Here is a 24724-nt window from a genome sequence, read left to right on the forward strand (position 1 = left end):
ATTGTCGCATGGGCTCACTCGGACACTCTCCGGAGATTGTACCAGGGGGCTGGCAGGACACCTGCGTTCTCACATACATCCCCTGCGGAAGAATCTCAGGACAATACCCGGACTTCAACCCATGTCTCAAAGCTGCTATAGTTTCTGACATATACATTAATCAAAACCTATGTGCTTTCAGTTGTGGCATAACAGTATAATGCTACAACTGCACTATGCTATGTAATTTACAGTCTATCAAAGTTCATATTTAAATATGCTGGAGAGGAAGGTTGCAGATTAAAAGTTTGCCTCAAATTCTTTAGTACTTGTAGGAGATGTTATTGCAGATGATGTGAAACTGTAACGCCCACCCACAAACACCGCCATTGCCCCATCACAGCCCCACCCCCTCGCCATCTCGACTATGAGAATTCTCCAAGTGGACAGGTTCATCATGTATTACTTTATTTAAGTCAACGGACACCATCATACACACATTTCTACGTGAATGAATAGGTTTGTGAAAATTCTGGCAGTGACAACACTTACACCTTGTACTCTGGGGTCAGAGATGAGAGGGGAGTGGAGGAGAGCAGAGGAGAGGAAATGGGGGTTGGTGAGACCGGGGAGGGGAGAGGGAGCAGCACCCAACTTTGAGCCATGTACACCAGCCATTCAGAGCTGACCTTGTAATCAAAGAGAGTTGAAAAGCAATTAACTGGGACAATTATAGCAGCCAGAGGAGACTGAATGGTTGGCTAAGTAAAGCAGTGTGTCATTGAATGGAGATTAATTGATGAGAGGAATATTTCAAGGTCTCTATTTGGCCCCTAGAAGTTTAAGCCGAACACGTTTTCTCACTGTCAATGCACAGAAGCCTAATCAGGGATCTCCTCATCCACATTATCTGGTTGAGGTATCAAACTACTGGGGGTCTAAACACATTATCATCTTTCTATTAAGGTATAAAACAAGTCAGTTTCAGCTATTATTATCAATAATATATCAACTTAAAGGCGTCTCTGACATGTCACATATATAAATTGATTGAAGGCTTTAAGTACATTTGGATTGCATTTCAGTTACACAGAAGGAATGCTAATGGTTCTGGTCACACTGAGTTATGAGAGGACAAATATCTGGACAGATAGAAAGTTCAAATGGCATTACCCAAACCGTCCAGGGTTTACTCTGCTTCTATCCCAGCTGGGAGTAACTCTAGCCCCCCTTGACACTTGATAAATTAGATTGATGATGGATGGATGGATAGAGATTCCAAAAGCTTTTCTGACGAAAATCCCAGTGACTGTTGAAAAGAACAGCAACAATCAGATATAAAAACCTTTTACAGAGACCAGCTATATCAGGATGCAGGAGAAAAAAGATGATCACAGTATTTTCGACGAATTAATATGAATTCTGTTTGAAACAGGTCAAAGAAAAAGGAAAACATGCACACGTAATTGTTAGCAGAGGATGGATTTACACAGTGGTTCAAATATGATTTTATAATGAATGTGTTGTGACTAACTACCTCACCTACATCAGTTATTTTTATCCCTTTGTTTTTTTTTGCTGGAGCATTGTGTACTTGGACAGCAAGATACCAGCTGGCTTGTCTGGCACATACAGTCTCTCTACAGTCACCATGGAGAAAACTCAGTACTCCTCCTCGCCCTGTTACAAGAATCCACGCAGCATGCATTACGCATGAATAATCATATTTTATCACTACATCCAAACACACTCCAGACCCGCGCGCCTTCCCCATTTAATTTTCAAGCGCTGTTTGCTCCGTCCATCAATAATTCAACACGCAACAAGATGGAGGACAATGATTGAGCTTGTTTTCTCTTTATGGTTGGACGACAGTCAGTCCAATTAAAAGTGGAGATTGTGTTTTTTTCAATTTTCCTTCCATTTTTAGATTAATTATCGCATGTATGTGTGTGTGTGTGTGTGTGTGTGTGTGTGTGTGTGTGTGTGTGTGTGGGTGTCTGTGTTTTGAATAGAAGCAAAGCGCACCGGACTCTGTCTGTGCCTAGTTATCAGTGAGGGCCAGCCATGCTGCCGTCTCACTCGGCCACACAATCAGTCAACGGTGAACAAAACAGCGCAGAGAACTCTGTCACTCACACACACATGCACATGTATGCACAAAAGCACATGTACACACAAATATGCCCTAATAGGAAAATAAGATTCCAGAGAAAATCGAGCGCAGCACGCTCACACTTTTGACTCCATTTGCACAAAGTTATTACACTCAAAACGAAAATTAATAGTTAAGGGATTGCCAAAGTAATTGCAATTCACCCCTGAAGGGAACCTGCATGTTTGTCAAAATTGGACGACATTCAATTCAATGGTTGTTGAGGCAATTTACTCAAATTCTATCAAGTTAATCGATGAAAAGTTAGGGACTCATCAAAGTCATTAGTATTTGTCCTCTGGACACCACGAATATTTGTACCAAATTTCATGGTAATCCAGTAGTTGAGCTACTTCCGTCTGGACCAAGTGTCAACCCACTGTGACGTCACCCATTGGTTTGTTAACTGCCGTTTTGAAGCCTCGAGTTTAGTTTAGCGCCTTCTTGATTTTTTGAAACCAGTAGTAACCATGTTTGGAGGAGCACGCCCACCTTACACCTGCAACCATGCATCTATTGGACGGAACTAGCTGTCAATCATGCTGTATCCATGCAACCAATGCATACCATGCTTTATTTTTGTTATCAGTGGAGTCGCCCTCTGCTGGTAATTCCAGAGAATACGGGTGTTAAAATCCTGGCATCACGCCAGTAACACGGCTAAAACAATTATGTGCAGTTTTGAAACCTGCGACCTAACTGCTCTTGTTCATTTTATTTTTAATTTTTTTGATGGTTGATATTGTTGCATACTCAGTTCTTAGCAAATACTTATTATTGTAACTGTTCCTAATGGAGTGGGACCCGACTTGACTTGGACCTGTGTTTCTTTGTTTGCTTCTCCAGGAATATTCATAGTTTGAAAAAAAAAAAGTTGAATTCGTTATTATCTAACTCTCGCTCTTTTGCTTTTTTCGCAGCACACCATTTGCACGGAAGATTCCTCCGAAATCCCGAAATGCATTGACACCGAGTCGCCGCCCCAACGATCTCTATTCGACTAATTAAGCCAATTAACCTACTGAAACAATTTCGGCGAGGCCGCTGCACCAGCTCGCCAACGCTGGCTGAAACCCTGAAGGTACGTCGCACGGAGGCGTGTGTGTGACTGATCCCTTCCCAGATACACCAAAAGGACAAGCACTGTTTTATATCATTAGCATAAACAAATTAGGGCATCGCTCCCTCGTTAGGCCAAATATGTCTCATTAGTGCCACAGCAGAACAAACCTCCTGATTAGGCCTCACCGTCTCCCTTTGAAGCCCGCAAAAAGGAGAGTCTATTTTTTAATTAAGCTCATTTGCATTTACAAATGAGAAGCTAATTAATGAGACTCATTTTCTGGGGCTTTTTTTTTTTTGTTTTGCAGAAAAGCTACGTGGAACAGTTTCTACCTGCATGCGGACAAGCTGTTGACGCGACGGAAAAAGAGGCCAAGAAAGACAAAACCGACCGCCGGGCATGTGTATCAGAGAGCTGCGGCGGTGATCTGTTGTCTGTACTCTCGAAAACGACGGACCAGAAATGATGTCGTTAGGCCAAAAATGATTTCAAATGACTAACACGGAGCAGAGACAACGTGTCATTGAGAGGTTGTTGCGACACGAATTTACAAAACACTCCAATTACCAGCTCCTTTCATAGTCATTATCTTTGCTAAGGCATCTACACGCCGCTAATATGTCGTTCAGTCGGGAGCAACTGATTCAAGTGTGGTTTTTGTGGGTTCACACGCAGAACAGGGCCTGGTGTATCTCCGGGCAGCCCAAGGTGTGCAGAGTGGAGCAGGGAGAGGCGTGGACGGCGTGTCATGCAAGGACAAGACGGTGACAGGGCAAATATGGTGGATGGGAGCGTTAATGTGTGTGTGTGTGTGTGTGTGTGTGTGTGTGAGCGTGTGCATGTACTTGTTAGTGAATGTGCATGTGTGTTGGAGGAAGAATAGAGGGAGAACAAGAAGGAGAGAACGAGGGAAAGAGAGGTGTGATATCATCAATTAAATAACCCTCCCACACAGCATCTGGTGCTCTCTCTCTCTCTCTCTCTCTCTCTCTCTCTCTCTCTCTCTCTCTCTCTCTCTCTCAGGCCGTCTGTCTGGCCCTGTTCAGACCTGGCATCAGTTTGCGTCTTGGGTGATTCGATGACAAGTGGATCGTCAGCTCCGAGGGCTTTTTCATACTTTACGTGCGCCTGGAGTGACCACGGGTGATCAGGTCTCACTTCACAAGTCATTAAGCTGTGTAACATGATGCACATCATTGCTGTTGGCAAAGACCAATTACAGTATGTTGTTGTTTTTTAGCCTGGCCGACTATGACATTTGTGTGTGTGTGTGTGTGTGTGTGTGTGTGTGTGTGTGTGTGTGTGTGTGTGTGTGTGTGTGTGTGTGTGTGTGTGTGTGTGTGTGTCTGTTTTCAGATTCACATAAGGAGAACGCAGCAGGTGATTGTCCTGGTCAGATGCATTCACAAAAGCGGGACAACTCCAGAACATTCAGGTGAGGGGGGCATTGCGCCTGGGCATAGCGTCCACCTGGTTGGCTGCGAATTTTCCTGCTGTATTCTTACATGGGCTCACTTGGATATTTTGCAGACATTTCTATTATAAGGGGACGGGCAATAAAAGTCACTCAAATGATCCTCGGCGACATTTGCGGACATTTGCTGTCTTCGCATACAGCCCTTCTGGAAAAGTTCAGAAAAAAGCCTGAGCATGCTCATTAGCCTGGGTCACAGTTCGGCTTCACACCAGCTGCTTCTCTGAGCAACGCATCCTCCATCATCCACCTCAAAAAGAATATTCACAGGTTAGCTCGAATGCGGCAGCTGAAGGGAGGCGAAGAGAGTTAATGTAACCAAGTGGAAGAGCGCTGAGAGGCGAACCACTGACCGCACATTAACCGGGCAGATGTGCACACTATTGTTATGCTGCTAATTAATTCCTGACTCGTGTTAACTCGGTTCGGGCTTCCTCTGCGATTCAGTGAGACTTTTTCCATGCTAATGAGACGACTGTCCTCTCCGTCCTCCCGTGCCTCACCGTCTTCGCTCCCCCTCCGTCAGTCTGATTGTAGAATGAGGCCGCAGTTCATGTGTGTCGCGGAAATACTAGTGTGAGATCGAATGATGAGGATCAAGACAACTTTTATATATTAATAGACAGAATCCAATTATAAGTTTCTGTGAACTGAGCCAGCTGGAAAAAAATGAATTTGCATTTTAACATTTCAGTTTGATGTTAGATTCTAAGATGAGAGAGGAGGAGGAGAAGCTCTGAAATGAGGCGGGGGGGGGTTGCTATGCGGATCAAATCAGTTGTTGGATCTTTCGAGGTAAGACATGATGAATGGAAAGGAGAGATCTTTTAACATGTTAGGGTGAGACATAGGGTAATATGTTTTTTTTTGTGTCTGGCATGTTTGAGTGTGAGCGTGTACGCTGACACGGGGCAGCATCTCGCATTTTGTGCGCCTGGTTTCAGAATCTAGGTCAGCGTGGTGGATTAGAAACAATCTGCATCCCTCTGCACAGCTACAGTGAATCCCTCCAATGGAGATGCGTTTTTCACGTGCACACAACACCAACGCACACTGACACACACGCTCACACATGCGCATCAGACGAGCCCTAACAAATCGCTGTCGTCCAATTTTAGATATGAGCATTAGTACCTCAAAATTCTCTGAGATTCGAAAGAGGGAAAAGGAATTTCTATTAGGCCTGCTGAGAGAAAAAAATGGGATATGTGCCTTTTGACAAATGAGGGCATTTTTTTTTCTCCACACATCAGTTCAGTGCTGGAGAATGATGAGTGTGACACAAGTGTGTTTGGAATGAGTGGGATTTGATGGAGCCTGGGCTTTGTTGTAGACACACACTCCTGGTTAATGATATGCCTCTCTCATCCAGCCCAAGTCCCGGCTCCCCTCCCATTCTGCGTGAGAGCAGCGATAACGAGGGAGCAGACAGCCCAAAACTTCAGACAAAGAGGGGGGGGGGAAATCAGAACAACGCACCATCACTCTCCGACAAACTTTCTCCTCTTCTCCGTCTCCTCGTTCCTCCGTCGGTTTTCCTGACAGTCTTCAGACGCCTGTTCAAACTTGTTCAAATACGCCTACTGATCAAGTGGGGGACGGCTGCTCTTGTGTAGCTCAAAGGTTGCAGGGGCTCTCTGGAAACAAGTCCAATTTTGAATGTAGTACATAAACAAAGATGAGTTTGAGTGCAGCTGAAGGCGGGAACAGCACTAGGGTGACAGAGATACTTCTGCTACACTGTGCATGTTCCTGCCTTGCACGGTTGTCTCTCTGTGTGTGTGTGTGTGTGTGTGTGTGTGTGTGTGTGTGCGCGTGTGTGCGTGTGTGTGTGCGTTTTCTTACATGAATTCATGCATGTATGTGCGACTCAGTGGGACGGAGGCTCGTCCCTCCTCTGGAGCACCATGCTCTGATGGATGTTAATGTGGACTGACGCAGGGGTGTCCCCCGAGGGAGGACACACGGCCAGCGAAGGAAAGAGGGAGGAAGGGTGTGCATGTGTGTGTGTGTGTGTTGGGGAGGTTGGGGGGGGGGGATTCATTTCTCTAATCCTCTCCCTTCTTCACAGAGCTGGAGCGGGGAAGAGGCACTGAACCGCCCAATGAATAAATAAAAGCGTCAGCCCCCGCCCCCTCCCCCCCAGCCCGAAGCCCTGCACCGGAGCACTTAAAAGCATTTTAACAAGAGAGTCACTTCATTAAATATGGACTTCCTGTCCGCAAAAAAAGAACCCTAGAAGGAAAACTCTGTGTGACTTTTCACATTGTGAAATGTGGGGAAGAGTGTGGGGGCGGAGGAGGGCATGCACGGCAGTTGGAGGAAGGAAAAAAATTAACTATTGCGTAGAGAGACAAAGGGAGAGACATTTTGCAGCGTTGAGGGGGAAAAGAAGATAAGCAAAGCGAGATAACAGAAGCAGTGAGTTGGAAACTGGAGAGGATCTCTCAGATCTCGAAATTTGCACAGCACCCATCAGGTCAGCTTGGTGCTGTGCGTCGTCGCGTTTCATTATCTTTCTTCAAAGCTCAACAGAAAAAAATACAACAGATGTCATAGAATCGTCACGGTGACAAAAATTAAGATTGAAGAGGAGGCGATAGAAGATGAAGATGCAGTGGGAAAGCAACGCTGGGAAGCAAATGGGTTCCGCTTTTAGATCTGCTCCAAATTCCCCAAGACTTTAATCAGGCACCAAACAGTTTCTCAGTAATTTGAAGTCATGTAAAATGTTCAAATCCGATTGTTTCCTTTTATATTTTTTTTTTTTGTAGCCTGGGCAAGAATGGCTCCGGCTGTTGGATTATAAATAAACCATTTGTTATGAACAGTTGTGTTTCACACAGAGATGCTTCATAAAGGAAGAAATAGAAGTTCAAGTCGAGTTTGTGTCAGTGGCGCTGAACTTTGGACAGAGCCAGGCTATAGCTGCCAGATTACAATTTCTATTAATGTTATTAGGATGTGTACTGACACTGGATGGTTGTAAAAAAAAAAAACTCAACAGATACCTTATTAAAAAATCGTTTTGTGATTTGAGAACAAGAAACCTACTTGGGAGCATCACCAATCCCTCTATCTGCCATTTTCTGTCATTATATTAAATATTATATATATTTTCTATTATTTTGTTTCTGTAGTTTCTCTGAGGTCGATACAAAATATCACAAACTGCATAATTTTTTAATTGACATGACATGTATTGTAAAGTCTCCAACTGAATAGCATCCGCATTCATACTGTCTACGTTTATAGTTTAAAGTGGTGAGTGCCTACCATGACAAAATCAATGCATTAATGCTTTCAAATCAGTGCAATTACTGCATAACGCCTTCAGATCGCCTGACTACACACATTTCACCAGATGAAAACTAAATTCTGCAGCTCAGCTTGGGAATTCTATGTTAACGACTTCGTCTTACATGTCCCGAACACCTCTACTTACCGCACATTTACTATCTATTCATCATGAGGCTGGAGGTTCTCCCTTTGCTTTTCTTGATCATTTGTTTTGTCAAGTCCAAAATGTCTTTCGAGGCTGTGATATAGTTCTAAGTAGACTCTGTGCTTCCACAATCAAAATGCTAAGGTCAGGGAGCCGCACGGATTCATTTGACAGCTGTGACCACACGACTGCGAATCGATTTGTGCATTCGTGGCACTTCAACCAACCACCGTCGTGTGTTGACTTTAATCAGCGGCACCTTTAAGGGGGCGGGGGGGCTAAAGGGAATCCAAAGTGGGTCAGAGTAAAAATATCTTCAACAATTATTCATGGGACCCCGCCTATCTCTGCCATACCTCCGCCCTGTGAAAAATCTGCATTGCACTGCAGTGAGGGGAGACAAAATGGAGAGGGCGAGAGATGAGGAAGTGAGGGGAGACGTGGATTCGAAAGGTTGCGAGTGAAAGGAGCGAAGACAGAGTGAAGAGTGGGTACTTTGTTTACACAAATTTTGCTTGGCTTATGATGAAATGCGGTGGCAACGTGCAATGCAAAACGAGCGATGTGCAACGTGTGCCTTGCAAGCACTTCCCTCGATGCTCAATACTGAACTTTTGCTCCATCATTGTCAGCAAACCTCCCACCAAACACCAACACTGTACCCACCGCTTGCAAAAGGCTGAATTAAACATTAAACAACACCGATCCACAGCTATCTCATGTACCTTCCTGTCTCCTCTGAGATGGAGCAAAGGGGTTTAGATTTGGAGGAAAGGCTTTGCAAAGCAGAGACTTTGTGAAATCTCTCTAATTGGGCAGGTACAGAGTATTGTGTCCTGTGATTTGTGACAGCGGAGGGATTTTGGAAACTCTGGGCTCGGCGCTTAAGGTTCAATGAGTGTAAGGGCTTTGGGTTTGGTTCGTTCTTTTTGTGAGTGCCGATTCCCAGAAAGCATCACGATTGGAGCGATGACTAAAATCAAGGGCTGTGATTGGCCGTGAGGAAAACTAGATTCCAGTGCAGCAGAGGGGTGTCATGGCTGCTATGTCCCTGTAGGTCTGCACTGTAAGTCCACACATTAATCAGAGTCGGCAGGGGGAGATCAAAGGAGCCTGTTCCATCTTCACCCAGAGCAGCACTTTGATGTGCTGCGCTCTGTGTGTGTGTGTGTGTGTGTGTGTGTGTGTGTGTGTGTGTGTGTGTGTGTGTGTGTGTGTGTGTGTGTGTGTGTGTGTGTGTGTGTGTGTGTGTGTGTGTGTGTGTGTGTGAGTGTGTGTGTGTGAGTGTGTGTGAGTGTGTGTGAGTGTGTGTGAGTGTGTGTGAGTGTGTGGGTGTGTGTGTGTGTGAGTGTGTGTGAGTGTGTGTGAGTGTGTGTGAGTGTGTGTGTGTGTGTGTGTGTGTGTGTTTGTGTGTGTGTGTGTGTGTGTGAGTGAGAGAAAGAGAAAGAGGGGGGTGAGAGACAGACAGAGAGAGCAGGACTCAAAATTAGGATATGAGAGAGAGAGAGAGAGAACTTGGAGAGAAAACACTCCGCTGTGTGGAGCCCGCTGGGTCTCGACATACAATAAATTATCAATAATCAGGATCTGGTGCAGCTTTGAACGTCAACACCAAACTAAAATGTGCCCACCGTTCCCACAAAACGCTGTTATTCCACTTCAGCCACAGGAGCATGCGAACATCTAAAATCAGTGCGTATATAAGGATGACAGTGTCAGGCAGATGCGGCACATGTACAGTTTGAACGCTTGCGAGCACGTGTCTGAATGCACGCATGTATTCATACACACACACATGTCAGTGTGAAGACACACACAAAATGTTCCTGTCAAATGTGACAGCACCAATAGAAGAAAACTTTTCCGCCACATGGTGGTCCTCTGACGTCACTGCAACGCGAGGCCTTCCTCCCTGCACACACAACCCAGTCACAGCAGCAAAACGCAGTATGCAGTATGTGTGGCAATCTGCAGGCCTGCAGTTGCCATGGCAACGTAGACACGCAGCACAGGCTTTGACAGCACTGTGTATTATTAGTCGGCGTGTTGACACTTTTCCATTTTCTTCCATTCTCTGTGAGTCACCTTCTTCTCATCCCAGAGAAGAAGGTGACTACTGTGTTGTGTAATGCTGCCAGGTGAACACTAGGGGATGTGATCAGAAAAGGAAGAGCGCTTGTGCTATTATTACATGTACTGGATACATTTATCATTAAAGACGCACAGTTAAAAGTAAGTTTCTCTTTTTTTTAGACGATCAAAGCTTAACTATCGTCTGCATCTTTTGTACAAATAGATAGTATCAACAGAGCTAAAACACCAAAAGTAACACCAGGAAATACTTAATTGTTTTCACTGACTTATAGCAGAAGTACAATAGTGTGTTGTCTATTATATGTTTTAAGGTTGTTGGTTTTTTTTAACTCATGGGCTATTCTGCCATCTACTGGCCCAAGTGTGTTACAGTCACCTTTGGATCTGACAGTAGACAACTGATTTCTGTGGGCTGACACTTTTTGAAGACATTTGTGGCCACACTGGAATAACTGACGATATCTTTTATATTTCATTAGTGGATGACAATCGAACTGAGAGTTGCAACCCAGTGTAGCAGCAGTTTGTGATTCGTTGTTTCAGATCTAAAATTCTTCCTCCTCTCCTCTGATGACTTAAGAAGGAGCTCACGTGTAAAAAAAAAAAAAAAAAAAGTTTACCAGACAGAATCAACATTGGTATGTAATGTAACAGTTACACTGTTGTCAAAGGTCAGTGGCTGCATGAGCCTGCACCTTTTGAGTGTGCAGAAAATCTCTATGCTCTGTTGTGTTGTTGTTTTTAATTTACATTTTTTTTAATGAATTATTGGGAGTAATAGGCTTTACTCATGGATGACATTTGGTTACGTCACAGTGAGATGAGCACAGATGGACAAGTCGGTCACCAGCACATCACAGATTCATAAGTAAATCACAGAATTAATGACGGTTGAATTTCATGCAACTGCTTCAGTTTCAGGGTCCTGGTGCTGAACACGCTGAGTCACTGTTCCACAGTGCACTGGGACACCGATGTTATCACTATCCTACTCTGACATTTCATGGAGGGATATTTGTGTTTATGTAAATCAGTATGAGATAAATTCACACATTCTTTTTCAGAGCTTATTCCATTAGATTGTGTTGAGTCACAATGTGGAAGGTAATTTGCTTTTATTGAAAAGTAGTAGTAGACTTCATTCAGCACTGGTGAACGCATGCAAACAGACATAAATTGTATTAAATTCATTAAAAGTAATCACCACTGTCAATATTAGACCACCATAATTTTTTTTAAAATGCAGTCAGATTCGGTCTTTCCTGTGACTGCTGTACAACTGAGGCAAAACAACTTCAGATCTCAGTTAATAGCCAAACAAGTCAGTCTTAGTAACAATTAGCAGCAACTGTCAGTTTTAATGAATGTCTATATTTTATTTGTGGTAAAATGTGTAAACATTTAGACCCACATACATTGTGAAAGAAAAGAGAAAAATCTGTAATTTATAATTATTATATTAGCACAGAGGGACGGTTGTCACAAATAGACCCAGATAAAGACACTCACTGCACACTGGATATCAAAACATATAAGATATTCCTGCTTTGAATATTAACTTGGCTCTGTTTTGACACAAAAAGTCAATATTGGACGACACTGACCTCCAGACTAGTTGTGAATTCTGGTGATAGGTTTACACTTTAAACTCACATTTAAGGTGAAATTAAAGAAAATTTCCCCACAAGTGTAAAGCCACGTGTCAGAGAAAAAAAAAGAAGTAAAGAACATCACCAACACCTAAATGTTCAAATGACGTAACAATAAAAATAGGACATTTATTTTTGAGTGGAGGTGAACTCAACACAAACAGCCTGAAGACTGCACAACCAATCAAATTTAAACTTCTGACCTATTTAAAAAAAAATATATATATATATTTTAGCTTCTTCCTCCACAAGGTGGCGCCATCGTCTCAACAATGTCTCCAAGAATATGCAAACGCCACATAGGAGCAGATAGTTTGCAGAAAGTCATATGAGAGAACTCCAGCTGTGGATTAGTTCATCAGGACGTGACGCTTCATCCACAGTGTAACGCTCCACACTGGCCACATGGTGGCAGTCTCACCTTCACTGATACGTCTCATGCTTGGCTGTTTGCAGTCAGAAGGTCAGAACACCTGTTCTTAGCTTCAGGAAACCTTTTACTTGTGAGGAAGTCCTATCATATTACACACGTGATTGGACATCGTATGCCAATGTGTACTAACTCACTATTCTTTATGTTATAGGGGTTACCTCAGTGGTGGATTCACAGTGACATCTCAATTTCACTTTTTATCCTCGTTGGCATCGGTAGGATGTTCTTTCCCTTTCCTTTCTTTTCTTTTCTTTTCTTTGAAGTTTTGGAGCGAAAATGTATAAGATATTTAAAACAAAAACCTGTAGATTTCCATGGGAAATGGGCCCATGAAGTCATTTGTCAGTGTAAAAGATGCTGCATTATACCTGCGGAGGTGACCCAGTGTATAACTTGTGCCTCCATTAGGGGCCAATGCTGACTCTGCTCGTGTCCAAGGGGAATGGCGGGGAGGAGGTACATCCTGTAGACAGGTGAGTACAGGCCTGTGTGCTTTAACCAACCTTCCCGTCTGACGCTGCTATACGGTCCACGCCAAAACTCACGTTTGTCTGTCTGTGCTACTCGTGAACTGTGCCAAACCTCTACTCTCAAAGGCACTTTATTTGAATGAATGGGTTGTGATATATGACAGTGGACAAGTTGGGCTGCGTGTCCGTTTTTGCGTCGCACTTATCACGTTATACGCTGGAAATCGGGACGGGACCAGACCTACATGCGCGCTTCCCCGAGTTAATTAAGACGCCCCCCTGATTGGCCAGGCACATAATCCCGGCGGGGCCCCGCGCTCCTACTAACTTGCGAGCAGGGGCAGAGCAAGGCTCACAATCTGCCCAAGGCGAGGGAGGGCGAGGAAGAGGAGAGCGACTTGTACACGAGAGGGACACACACGCGCGCGCACACACACACACACACACACACGCGCGCGCGCACACGAGCGCTCCGGTCTCATCGCCGAGCCCCGTGCAGATGAAGTGTCGCTGAACGTGGGCTACAGATGCGCGCAACAAGGGGCGAGCGCAGTGCACAGAGGAGGTGAACGAACGCGCGTCCGGGCTCGGCTTCACATCCACAGCCTCCTTCTCCTTGAAGAGTCGCTGCGCTGACAGGGGAGAGGAGTGAGTGAGCGAGGGGCAGGGAGAGGAACTCCTAGAAAACACCCGGCTCCCGGAGAGAAACGACGTGAGTACAACCCGCCGCCTTCGAAACAAAAGCTAGAGGACAGAGGGGGCGCCGCGGAAGAGTAGACTTTTTTTCTTTTCTTCTTCTTCTTCTTCTTCTTCTCCTGGTCCGAATCCGCTGTTGGTCGAGAAGAGCAATGAATGCCAGCGACGAGAACCTGCTCAAGTCCATCAGCAACGACGCGCTCCTCGACCTGACGCAGCGCTACGGCCAGGGCGCCTTCGGGTTCGGCCCCGGCCACGTCGCCGGAGGTCCCGCGCGGTTCCCGCTCACGCCGGCCAACGACTTCCTGTCCGGGCAGACGGCGAAGTCGAACGAGAGCGGCGGGGAGCACACGAGCGACGACGAGGACGGCTTCGACTCGCTCGACTCCCGCAAGAGGGGCCCGCCGTTCGGGGACGACAAGCCCGGGGGCCCCCTCACCAAGAAGTCCAAGGAGCAGCGGTCGCTGCGGCTCAGCATCAACGCGCGGGAGAGGAGGAGGATGCACGACCTGAACGACGCGCTGGACGGCCTGCGCGCCGTCATCCCCTACGCCCACAGCCCCTCGGTGAGAAAACTCTCCAAAATCGCCACCCTCCTCCTGGCCAAGAACTACATCCTCATGCAGGCGCAGGCCCTGGAGGAGATGAGGCGGCTGGTGGCGTACCTCAACCAGGGACAGACCATAACTTCCCCGGTGCCCGCCGCCCTGGCCCCGTTCGGACAGGCGGCCGTCTACCCGTTCTCGGGCTCTGCTGTCGCCACCTGTGCCGAGAAGTGCACCACTTACTCCGGCACGCCGTCGAGTCTCTTCAAACACTGCAACGACAAGCCTTGATTCGGTGTTAACTCCCTTTTTCTTGAACTTTTACCTGTCTACATGCACCCGTGTCGCCCCCTCCCCTCCCCCCATTCGAGTCATTTTCAAATCTTTTTTTTGTGGAAAAAAAAACCAACTAAAAAACAATCTTAGTCGAATGCATATAATCTTAAAGTATGGTTAAGTAATTATACTGCAATGTTTCATCCCGGTTTAATTGTTTAGGGCCTTCTTACAGGATGAAGTAACAAAAAAAAAGAAGGAAAGAAAAAAAACCCTGTCACTTTCTCTCACGCTGCACTTCGCCATGACTGCAGGCCATGTCCAGTTTATAAGGTTGGGTCAAATTTCAGAAATGTTCAGTCATCAGCTCTTATTTGTAATCTATGCAAGATTCAATAACAAGTATTATGAGAAAAGTAGAAATGCCGAGAGATGCGCTCTGATCTCGACATTTACATTTAATTAAGCATTTATGAAAGAACTTCCCTCGACTGACTGTGCTGATGTTAAATGGGGGAAAACATGTATTATTGGCTGATATTTTTTTCTGAAACGACGTGTTCACAAGGTTTTTTAAAAATGATTTTATTTATTTTAAGTTATTGCACATTTCACATGATTGTATTGTACAACTGTGGGAAAAAAAATCACTTTGCTCCAAGCCCGGCTTCACTATAATGGTTCGACAACATGTACACGGAAAGAAGCGTTTTTGGTTGTGTTGCAACATGGATTTCATATATTGTTTATATGTCTTTATAATTAAAACACATATCTATGCTTGGGCCCCGCGTTTGCTTCATTTCAACAACCACCTCACGAGCTTAGGGAAACATTTCATAACGTGCACCAAAATTGACTATTATGCATATACGACCCGTATAATTTACATTATTTGAAATTAAAGTTTCAAATCATCTTGGAGTATAAATATGTTGTGGGATATGCCATGGGATAATGTAAGAGCAACTGAAAACAAATGTACCCTTTTTACGCAGAACGTTAAAAAGGATGAAGGAAAAAATGTTTAAAGCAGGAATACAAAAACCAAAAAAAAAAAATCAAACTTTCACGCTGGTAAAGTGATTTCCAGTTCTCTCCCTCTGAGTGGCCCTCCTTAAAAAAAAGAGAAAAAGAGAAAGTTGCCAACTTTCTTTTCTTGCAGGAGAAGCCCCCTGGCGCGTAGAGACACGTGTAACTCCACGGGGCTGGTGAGGCCCGTTTGGCACGACGCAGTGGGGTCGGTGGCGCTGAGGGGAAGGGGCGCAAGAGCCGCCCGGGGCACCCGGGACCTGTCTCTGGTTGTTTGGGTGATTGCAGGCTTCTTCGCCGGGATCTTATACCCCGGACACTTATTAACACGATTTCAGCTCCTGTCTCCCTGCTCGACTTAATTCAATGAGCGTCACATCGCCAGTTTCCCCCTCTGCAGGTTTGGGGAGTGGGTGAATTTAGTGACGTCTGATGTTTCGAGTAACATGGTTTCGAATCCTGAAAACGAGTTAATATCTTGTTGTCTTTGATTATCCTTATTTACACATCTAATTGAAAACTCACACTTTCTCAGGATATCTTTGTCTTTGGAATTATATTGTTTCTTGGGTGCAAAACTTAGGTGTTATATTTTTTGTCTTATCTTGAAAAAATACAACAGCACCTGACTTATAATTATGACCTGAAAAATTGACACAAGATTTCTCAGACTTGCCAATATTGTGCCTTTTCCCCCCATCACAGCCGTTCCACAAAGTTGAATTATTTTTCCGATTAACAGAATCCATATTCCATTATCATTGTTTCGTGGGTGCTAAACCAAAAGAAAAAGGATTTACTTGTAAAACCATAGGTATTTCTTCCTTTGCCAACTTTGTCTACATTAATCTGGTGTTTCTGTTTGTTCAACACTGTTCAGAATACATTAGATCAGACATTTAGAGCAGGTCAGTCAACTCATGCCAGCCAGAGAGTGACTAAGTGAAACAGCCATGTCTCTCTCCCTTACAATTTAGTCGCATGTCACAACAACAGGACACCCGTGGCATCTTAAATTGGCCCTCTGATGACAAGTCTTTTTTCTGAGGGCCCCCCACGAGAGATCCGGGGCAGCGGGGATGAAATGTGACAAATGCTGCAGATGATGCGAGGGACTCGGGCCCCGCTATCCATCAGTCTCCGTTCAGCCTAATTGCCATAAATGAGACGGTTGTCTTTTTTTGCGCACGGACAATTGGGTGCATGGTCACTTTCCCTCCCTGTAGGCCTCTGATGTCAAGCTGCTGAGATGTATGTTTTATTGTGTCACCTTATTATCTTAATGTCCTTTAGTGTGCATGGTGGCAGTGTGGCATTTGTCTTGTAGGCTGTATCTATACATTAAGACAGAGTTAAGGTTTTGCTGGTAACGTTTCCTTGCTCCTTTGCCCACAAGCAGCAAAGTCAGCTATTATCTTTGTCTTCACCTATAGATTGAGAGTCATTGTGGACATTCGGGATGTACAAGCTGCGTTATGTTTGTGGATTTTTAAATATTCTTTGAAAAACACCTGCGGAATATTCAAGCAATATATATATATATTTTAGTGTTGAGACTTATTTGATTAAATGGTAGAGAGCCGAGCTGGAATATGACATTGTAATTTTAACAAATATCCAGCTGTTTTCAAAACAGTTTATGTCACGTACAGCATTTACATTCTCGACAGTTATAACTGTGTTCTAATAAAAGACACTGATCGGAGAAAAACATATATCATGTACAGTTTAATGTAGACTCCACCAAATCAATTTCTATAATGGTTTCCAGCAGTACAACTACACTTACACAAACTTAGACTTTGTTTAATTCCGGATGCAACACGGCAAACAGATCATAGCCCGAGGCATGCCCCTGCACAAAGTCTGCCATGTGTGTCAACATATAAAACCCCAAAACACAGAGTGTTTCGGGGGGGGGGATCAGAAGCCTGCAATAATACAAAGATTCTCCAAAAAAAAGTTCTCATCAAAAACTAAACAAGACAGAGACGAGCCAAATGTGGCAATATCCAATAAGAATATCTCAATCTCACTTTAATCTAACTGATCTCATTTACTCTGGCAGAATGAGTGAAATTACACCAAAAAAAGAACCTGTATCTCCTCACGAAAAGAAAAAATTGACAAGTAGGTGGAGTAACGCAGACGGACATAATTGCATCTGTAATCATAATGTCAGGTTAGAATCAGTGGTTGTGATCCAAAACTTTTGAATAAAAGATCACAGATGAACGATTAACCACCGATTCGTACCTATTGTCTGTTGTTGACGGCGTTTAGTTTTTTTTTTGCAGACAAACACACACACACACACACACACACACACATGGCGCTGCAAGTCAGTGCACCACCACTCTCACGGCAGCCCAGTGTGGCGCAGGGTGCGGACAGACTGTGTGATGTCTGTAAACATTTGTGTTTGCTCCCAGTGGGATAGAAAGGGAGTGATTTCATTAGCATGGCTCGGAGCTCTGAGGTATGTTTGTGTGCTTTTTCCCTAACCCGATGGTATAGTACTAAAACCATATGCCCTTAAGTGCGTACCTCTGCCTAATGCATCTGACAGCGCTGTTTTCTCTAATTAAGTTCTTTCTATGTGCAAGCTCATGTGTCTGATGCACACTGTAGCAAGGCGCCTCAAACACACACACACACACACACACACACACACACACAGCCCTGCGCACAGACTGTATTTACAACAGGGGCCTTGAAGGAAAATGAACATACTTCAGCTCTAATAATGCTTACAGGGGGGGAGGGTATAAAACATTAGATTGTTTTTTTTTTGTTTTGTTTATAAAAATTTGCTGTATAGCATAGTTGGGGCTTTAGAGATGCCGAGTCACAGGGAAGATTTGGTGGTTTGGGGGCAGGTTCATGAGGGGTGAAGAGGTGATACAAACACAAGAGCTAGACAAGTAGCTGCGTGCGTGCGTGTGAGCGTGTGTGCGCGTGTGTGTGTGTGTGTGTGTGTGTGTGTGTGTGTGTGTGTTGGGGTTCACCAGTGTGTCGAGTGGTACCAGGAGAACACAGGACATGGAGTAAGAGGTGCTGGTGCCTCGGTGTTCTTGTGTGGACGGTGGCAGTGTGAGGATGCCCCCCCCACACACACACACTCACACACACCCACCCACCCACCCAAAGCCCCCACAAACTTCTCCGCTCCACTATGACATCACACTCTGTCGTCCCTCCCAGCCCCGCCTTGTCGGAAGCGATGAGCGCCGGAGTCAGTTGGTTACGAGGAGCCATGTGATTCGGGGCGACGTTGCTGCAAGTGCAGCGGGATGGGCCGGGGCCCTTCATTCGTTAATCAGACGTCCAAAGGGGGGGTTGGAGAGGTGATGTCTGTGTGTGTGTGTGTGTGTGTGTGTGTGTGCGAGTGCGTGCGTGTGCACGCGCCTGTGTTTTGTGCTCACATGGCCGCAAACCCTTGAAACATGGCAGTCAGGCAAAGCGTTTTGCCTATCGCCACAAGGCACCTGACACCACGCATGGTGGACCCAGATAGTGTGGCAGGGGCCAAATTGGGCCTGGTGGGAGGGAGGGAGTGGAGATGGAGGAGGGATGGGGCAGTCTGAGCCCATTGTTGAATATGACGTCCTGTTCAGGGCTGCGGTTATGTCTCATCGGTGGATCGAGTTAAGATCTCGTAACGTCTCCCTCCTCAAGAGCAAGGATGTGTTGCTTCCCTTCCACTTTTGTTGAAGCTCTCTCTTCTCTCCCCTTCTTTTCCTTCACTCGCATGCCTCCATGTTTCTCCTCCACCCTCGCTCCCCCCCTTTTCTATCACTGTGCTCGTCACTCTCACTCTTTCCCTTTTAGCTTGTTGTCTTGACAGAGGATCTGAGCTGACAAACGGGGGCATCCGTTACTGTAGCACTGCCTAATCTCTATAATGGCCCCTCAGATACAGGACTGGTGGTGAGCAAACACTCTCTCTCACTCACACACACACTCACACACTCACACACACACACACACACACACACACACACACACACATACACCTCAACTCGCTGGACAAATGTACATGCAAAGCCCTCGGGTCAATCATCACTTCATTGTTCAGCCGTTTGTAGACACTATAACCTCCTTCAATCACGTAGACTAGTCTGTATGTATCTCCTCTTGCTGATTCTTTCTTTCTTTCGTTCACTCTCACACACACACACATATACACACACACACACACACACGGCCCATCTCCCCTCTCTCTGTTCAGTACCAGCTGAGGAGCGCCACGGTTTTGTGGGGAGCAGGGGGAGCTCGTTATCCTCATTAATTAATGACAAAAGCGATGTAATTGGCCATCCATAATCCTCCATGCGAAGACGGTGTGACAGGCAGGGCCGGGACCGTCGCCTACAGCGGGTGCAACTCATAAACACACTGAGAAAATGAAGACACTCTTCTCCCTGTTTGTGTGTGTGTGTGTGTGTGTGTGTGTGAGGTGAAATGATGGACTCGGTTCGAATTACTGACTTGTCATCACAGGGATGTCACAGTGGGGATACGTGACATATACTTCCTTTGCCTCCACACAAATGAAGAACATATTTAAAAGTGTGTCACTTGATTTTTCTAATTCTCCCCCCTGTTGTGGCACGTGAGGCACCATTGGGCCCAGGCTGAAGCGCCGGGCTGCGAGACGCCGTGGCCCCCTTCTCTGAATGGAAAGACAAGATTAATGGCACTTCCTGTCGCCGGCGATCTTGCGCGAGCCTAATTAAAACCATTGGAACATGCGCGTGGCCAAGGATCAGTGGCTTTTAATGAGGAGCTTGTAGGCTGATTTGGGCCTCATTTTCTGCTTAATAAGGCCGGTTTAAAAAGTAATTTTGGTGGGATGTGACTCCTTTAAACCTGCTCATTATCAATGATAGCGCTTCACTTAAGTACTCCAGGAAACGCTGTGTTTAATTAATATTGTGTCGCGCACAAGGATTAGCTGACAGGCCGGAATGGTGGAGTGCGAGCAAGTGAGCGAGGGAGCTAAAATTGATGAAGAACTTTCAAGGGCACTGATTTCATTAAGCAGCTTCATTACGGCCCAAATAACTCTTCATGTCATTTCAATGCTTCAGTCGCTCTCACCACACACACACACACACACACACCCACACACACACACCCACACACACTGAATGGATTTTTTTTGCCATGCAATCTGATAACACCTATTCTTTACCTGACGACACGATTTCTTTTCTATTCTCTCTGTGTAACGCTGCCATCCAACACAAATACGACTTGTGTTTTGCCATTCAATGCATTTCGTTGTATTTTTCTACATACAGTGTTGTTGTTTTTTTTTATTCCCTTCTGATTTCACAGCTTTTTCTTTGAGAGCTATTAGGGCCAAGCAGTTTAAGTGCTTGAGAGAGAGCGGCAGCAACTTTCATCGTGCACTTCTAAACCCCCCCCCCCCCCGCCACCACAACAGTGAGGCTGCAAAGGCTCTTACGGACCCTTCATCCCATTGTGATAATCTTCTTAGCCCCCTGACTCCACTGTTCAATATGTATAGAGCAGAAAAGAGCTGGACTTGAGGGGCTTTGAGTGTCCTGCGGCTCAGTCGCCGGGATTTTCTTCTCTCTAGGACCAATTACCAAACACAAACAGTCTGAGCACTTTGCTCCGTGACACGAGGCCCCTTTTGTTACACTCTGATGCGGTTTAGAGGGTCACAGGTATGTACTGAAACAGCCTATAATACTACTAATAAGTCCAACATTGATCGAAAGCTTTCGTCAGCCAAATTAAATTATTACAGCACTAAATTAACAATTAAAATAGTATTAAAACACACTTGAGTTTAATTTGCTTAAGAAGTGTGGTAGGTGACTTATTGTGGCTGTGTGCACTTTCAGCTGAGATTGTTCAGCACTGCAAACCCTTACAAAACAATATACTGTACTCAACTCACCTGGCCCAAAGCTGATCCCTGTTCTCATAAACACTCTCTGCCCTCTTCCAGTATATGTCCGAATGTTGCCTGAACACTTTGAAGTGATTTGCTGCTTTAGTGTTGTTAAATGATGTTTTGTGCCAATTAGTCTCGATTTTCAATTGTCTTACATATTAATTTCAATAGTTTTATCATCTTCAGTTTATTTGTCATTCCCGCTACTGTGGTAATGCAAAATGCAATAGGCTGCGTGCACGCAAATTGAAAAATATTCGTTATTTTACTTTAAAAAATAATACACATGTAGCTTTAACCTAACTATTACAGTGCTTTATCCTTCAAAAGTCCATTGGCTATTTTTGAATGCTTTTGATTTTTCTTTCATACACCAGATTAAAAATGTAAACCAATTGGACAATTGGTTTGGTAGCTTATTTTTTTCCGCACAACATTGCCTATATGACAGTTTTTAACTTTGAATATGTATATCAACATATTGGATCCAAAAGACACATCACACCAGCGTGATTGTGGACTCCAGATGGTTATAGTTTTTCAGCTTTATGGAGCCTGCAGCCTCATGTTTTTGGAAGGATAATGAAGCACAATGTTTAATTAACACTAACAGCATAACATGTCAGTGTGGCCAGCAAAATGGAAATGCTTAAAATACTCAAATATTAATCTCTCTTTAGCTCCCGTTGTCTTCACTAACCCCTGTCCTGCATAATGTGTAAATTACTTTTGATGAAGTGAAACAAAACCCACGTAGCTTCCAAGTTGGTTGATGATTCACTTTGGGAAGAGGAGAAGAAGGGAGGGTGAAATACGGAGAAAATGAGGCGTTACTTTACAGGGAAGAGATCAATTTGGAGGGAGACATCCTCACTCTAATCTCCACCGCGGGGACGTGCTTACATTATTTTCCGGCATGTCTTTTTGTGCTGGTATCCGCACTGTACAACATCCTATCAGGTAATATCACAGTCTTTGAAGGATTAGCAGGAATAAGAGGGGTTTTATTCTGTTTTTTGGGAGCGATAATTCTTTTTGAAATGTTCTAACATTTTCATACTAATTTGGAAATGGGGTTTTAGCTTCTTTCTTTTTTAATCTGGGGGGTTTCTTCAGGACGCCATGATCGGAGAGTGAATGGTGGTAGTGATCGAAAGAGAGAGACAGAAATGAGTACAGTAGATGCTGCATTCTGGGTGGAGGTGGGGTTTCTGCAAAAAATATTATGCAATGAATCTAACTCCCTCTCTCGCTCACTCTCTCTCTTTCATGACTTTCAAGGTTTTTGATTTTTGTCACCCAAGGTGTTAACGCTATTTTGCTAATGCCAATGCCACTAATACAGGAGCTCTGGATAAGCCACCACTCTGCTACCTTGTTATTCCCTTTTTTTTTTTCATACAATGCAAATAAGAGGATAATAATATAATAATGCCGGATATCCTCCCCGGGGGCACCAACTCTTCATCAATTGTTTTTTTGGTTCCGAGTCAAACAACAGAAAAACACCTCTTGTTTGTTTCCGCGCTATCCCCTGCTGTTTCTGTTTTGTTAACAGGAATATCTGGAAATAGATGAAATCATATGCGAGACGCGCCAAACACTGCAATGAAAACGGCCTCTTTGTTTAAAGACAATATTGTTCTCAGTTAATGAATCAATTAACTTATCTAACTGCCAGGCTATACTGTATATTAATATTTCATTAGCAATGCTCTGCTAACCTTCCTGTGTTATCTACGTGGTCTCACAGTCGTCTCCCGGGCCTCCCGTCTCAAGGTTGATCTGCATCGAGGATGGACAAGAGACAGCTGCCCATCAGTCTCCCGCTACGACTCTGGCCATTAGGAGCACGGCCTGTGTTTGTGTCTACGTGTTTGTCATTTACAGGTTTAATTAGCCACTGGTGTTAATGGAGGAGATGACTTTGGGGCAGCGGAGGAATGACACTCCATCATCTCAGGCAGCTGGGCCACAATATGTTTTATCAAGAGCCGAGGAGGGCGAAAGAAAGAGCGAGGGACACGACGTAGAGAGGAGCGCACATAAAGCAGAGGGAGAGAGTGAAGGGTGAAGGGAGACTCATATTGATATTATTTATGAATGGGTGGCTCTCTGTGTGTGTGTGTGTGTGTGTGTGTGTTTGTGTGTGTGTGGGTGAGAGTATGTGTTTGTTAATGGAGCCCCATACTGTATCTCTGTTGGTCCAGGTCACCTGCCGTTCCCTCTGTTGTGTTAAGGATTATCCCAGGAAGTGAATTGGAGCAACAGTAATGTGAAGCTCTCCTCTAACTGTAACACAGACACACACACACACACACACACACACATATACACACACACACACATACACACACACACACACACAAACGCACACACTGAATTAACTGTTATAAACACAACATATGCATAATTCATCAAAGGGCCGTGATGGGGACTCTGCATGTTATGTAGTTGTGCATGTTCTGGGCCATTAACTAACAAATCGTGTGTTCATTTGCATTAGTACTGATCACAATTCAAAAAACCTCATAAGTTGTCAGCAGCCTTGATAATTTCAACGCGGTGCAAACTACACAGCTATTTGTGTTTAAATATTTTGGCAAAACGATATTATTGTTTGGGTGGTAGCTAAAATTAAAGTGGACAAAATGTGATGATTGTCTAATTAGTGCTTCAAATGCATAAAAGCTGATTTCATACTGTGAAATGCTGCAACAAGGGTAACGACTTTGAAATGTAACAATTGTTCTGGTCTCTTTTTTTGAAGCGCAATATTTTTGGTTTCAGCTCCACAAATGTGAAGATGATAGTCAGCTGATTATGTTAGTTGATTTTTTCTGACAAAACAAAACAAAAACACATTGCTATGGACTGTGAGAAGTTGTTACAGACATGTTTCTGTATTTCCCGACATTATATTACTGTAACAAAACGGTTAATCAAGGGTTTAATTGGAGGATAATCTAATCCTAAACCTAAATTGTGATATGGAAGGTGACGTGTTGGAATTAAATTATACCTGACTTGTATTTAATCTTTTAAAACCCTGCTTCACTTTCTGCCTTATTAACATTTTGTAACAACCAGAATCTAAGACCCAGCAGAACCTTTGTCATGTTGTTTTTACATTGTACATATTCACACAGGTGCTGTGCCACACAGATAAATAAAAAACATGTTTTCCTCAAAACACACTGCTCATAAACAAATTGATTTGTATTGTTTTCTTTTTTTGGGGGGCGAGATTGGAAACGCAAAAATATTATTAATCCCATCCCATCAATCGTAATCTTTGTTCTATTAATATTGCAAACAATGAAAACAGTGTTTTGTGATCCAAGCCAGGGAATTACACGGGGGCACATTTATATTATCCCCCCTGTTACACACACACACACACACAGATTTCCTTATAAGGTGAACAAGGGATTTCTGGTAATGTCCCGGCTCCATTTTCATTTTAATCACGCAATGGGAT

General features: G+C 44.3%; 1 protein-coding gene across 3 annotated transcripts in view; it reads left to right on the plus strand.

Moving 5' to 3' along the window:
• The window catches only part of bhlhe23 (basic helix-loop-helix family, member e23), a 48648-nt gene extending 33589 nt beyond the window's left edge, over positions 1–15059 (plus strand). The window contains exons 8-14 of one of the 3 annotated variants that reach the window (XM_035646204.2): positions 3055–3215; positions 3505–4348; positions 4554–4632; positions 12444–12507; positions 12701–12765; positions 13368–13474; positions 13607–15059. In XM_035646204.2, the coding sequence (XP_035502097.1) occupies positions 13611–14294 (684 nt within the window). In that variant the 5' untranslated portion in view covers positions 3055–3215; positions 3505–4348; positions 4554–4632; ... (2 more) ...; positions 13368–13474; positions 13607–13610 and the 3' untranslated portion in view covers positions 14295–15059. Of the gene's footprint in view, positions 1–3054; positions 3216–3504; positions 4349–4553; positions 4633–9561; positions 12323–12443; positions 12508–12700 lie in introns of those variants that run through there. The other 2 variants (XM_035646205.2, XM_047330715.1) reach the window with 2 other exon arrangements.
• Positions 15060–24724: the final 9665 nt, after the last annotated feature.

Source organism: Scophthalmus maximus, chromosome 3 (assembly GCF_022379125.1).
Source record: "Scophthalmus maximus strain ysfricsl-2021 chromosome 3, ASM2237912v1, whole genome shotgun sequence".
Taxonomy (NCBI): Eukaryota; Metazoa; Chordata; class Actinopteri; order Pleuronectiformes; family Scophthalmidae; genus Scophthalmus; species Scophthalmus maximus.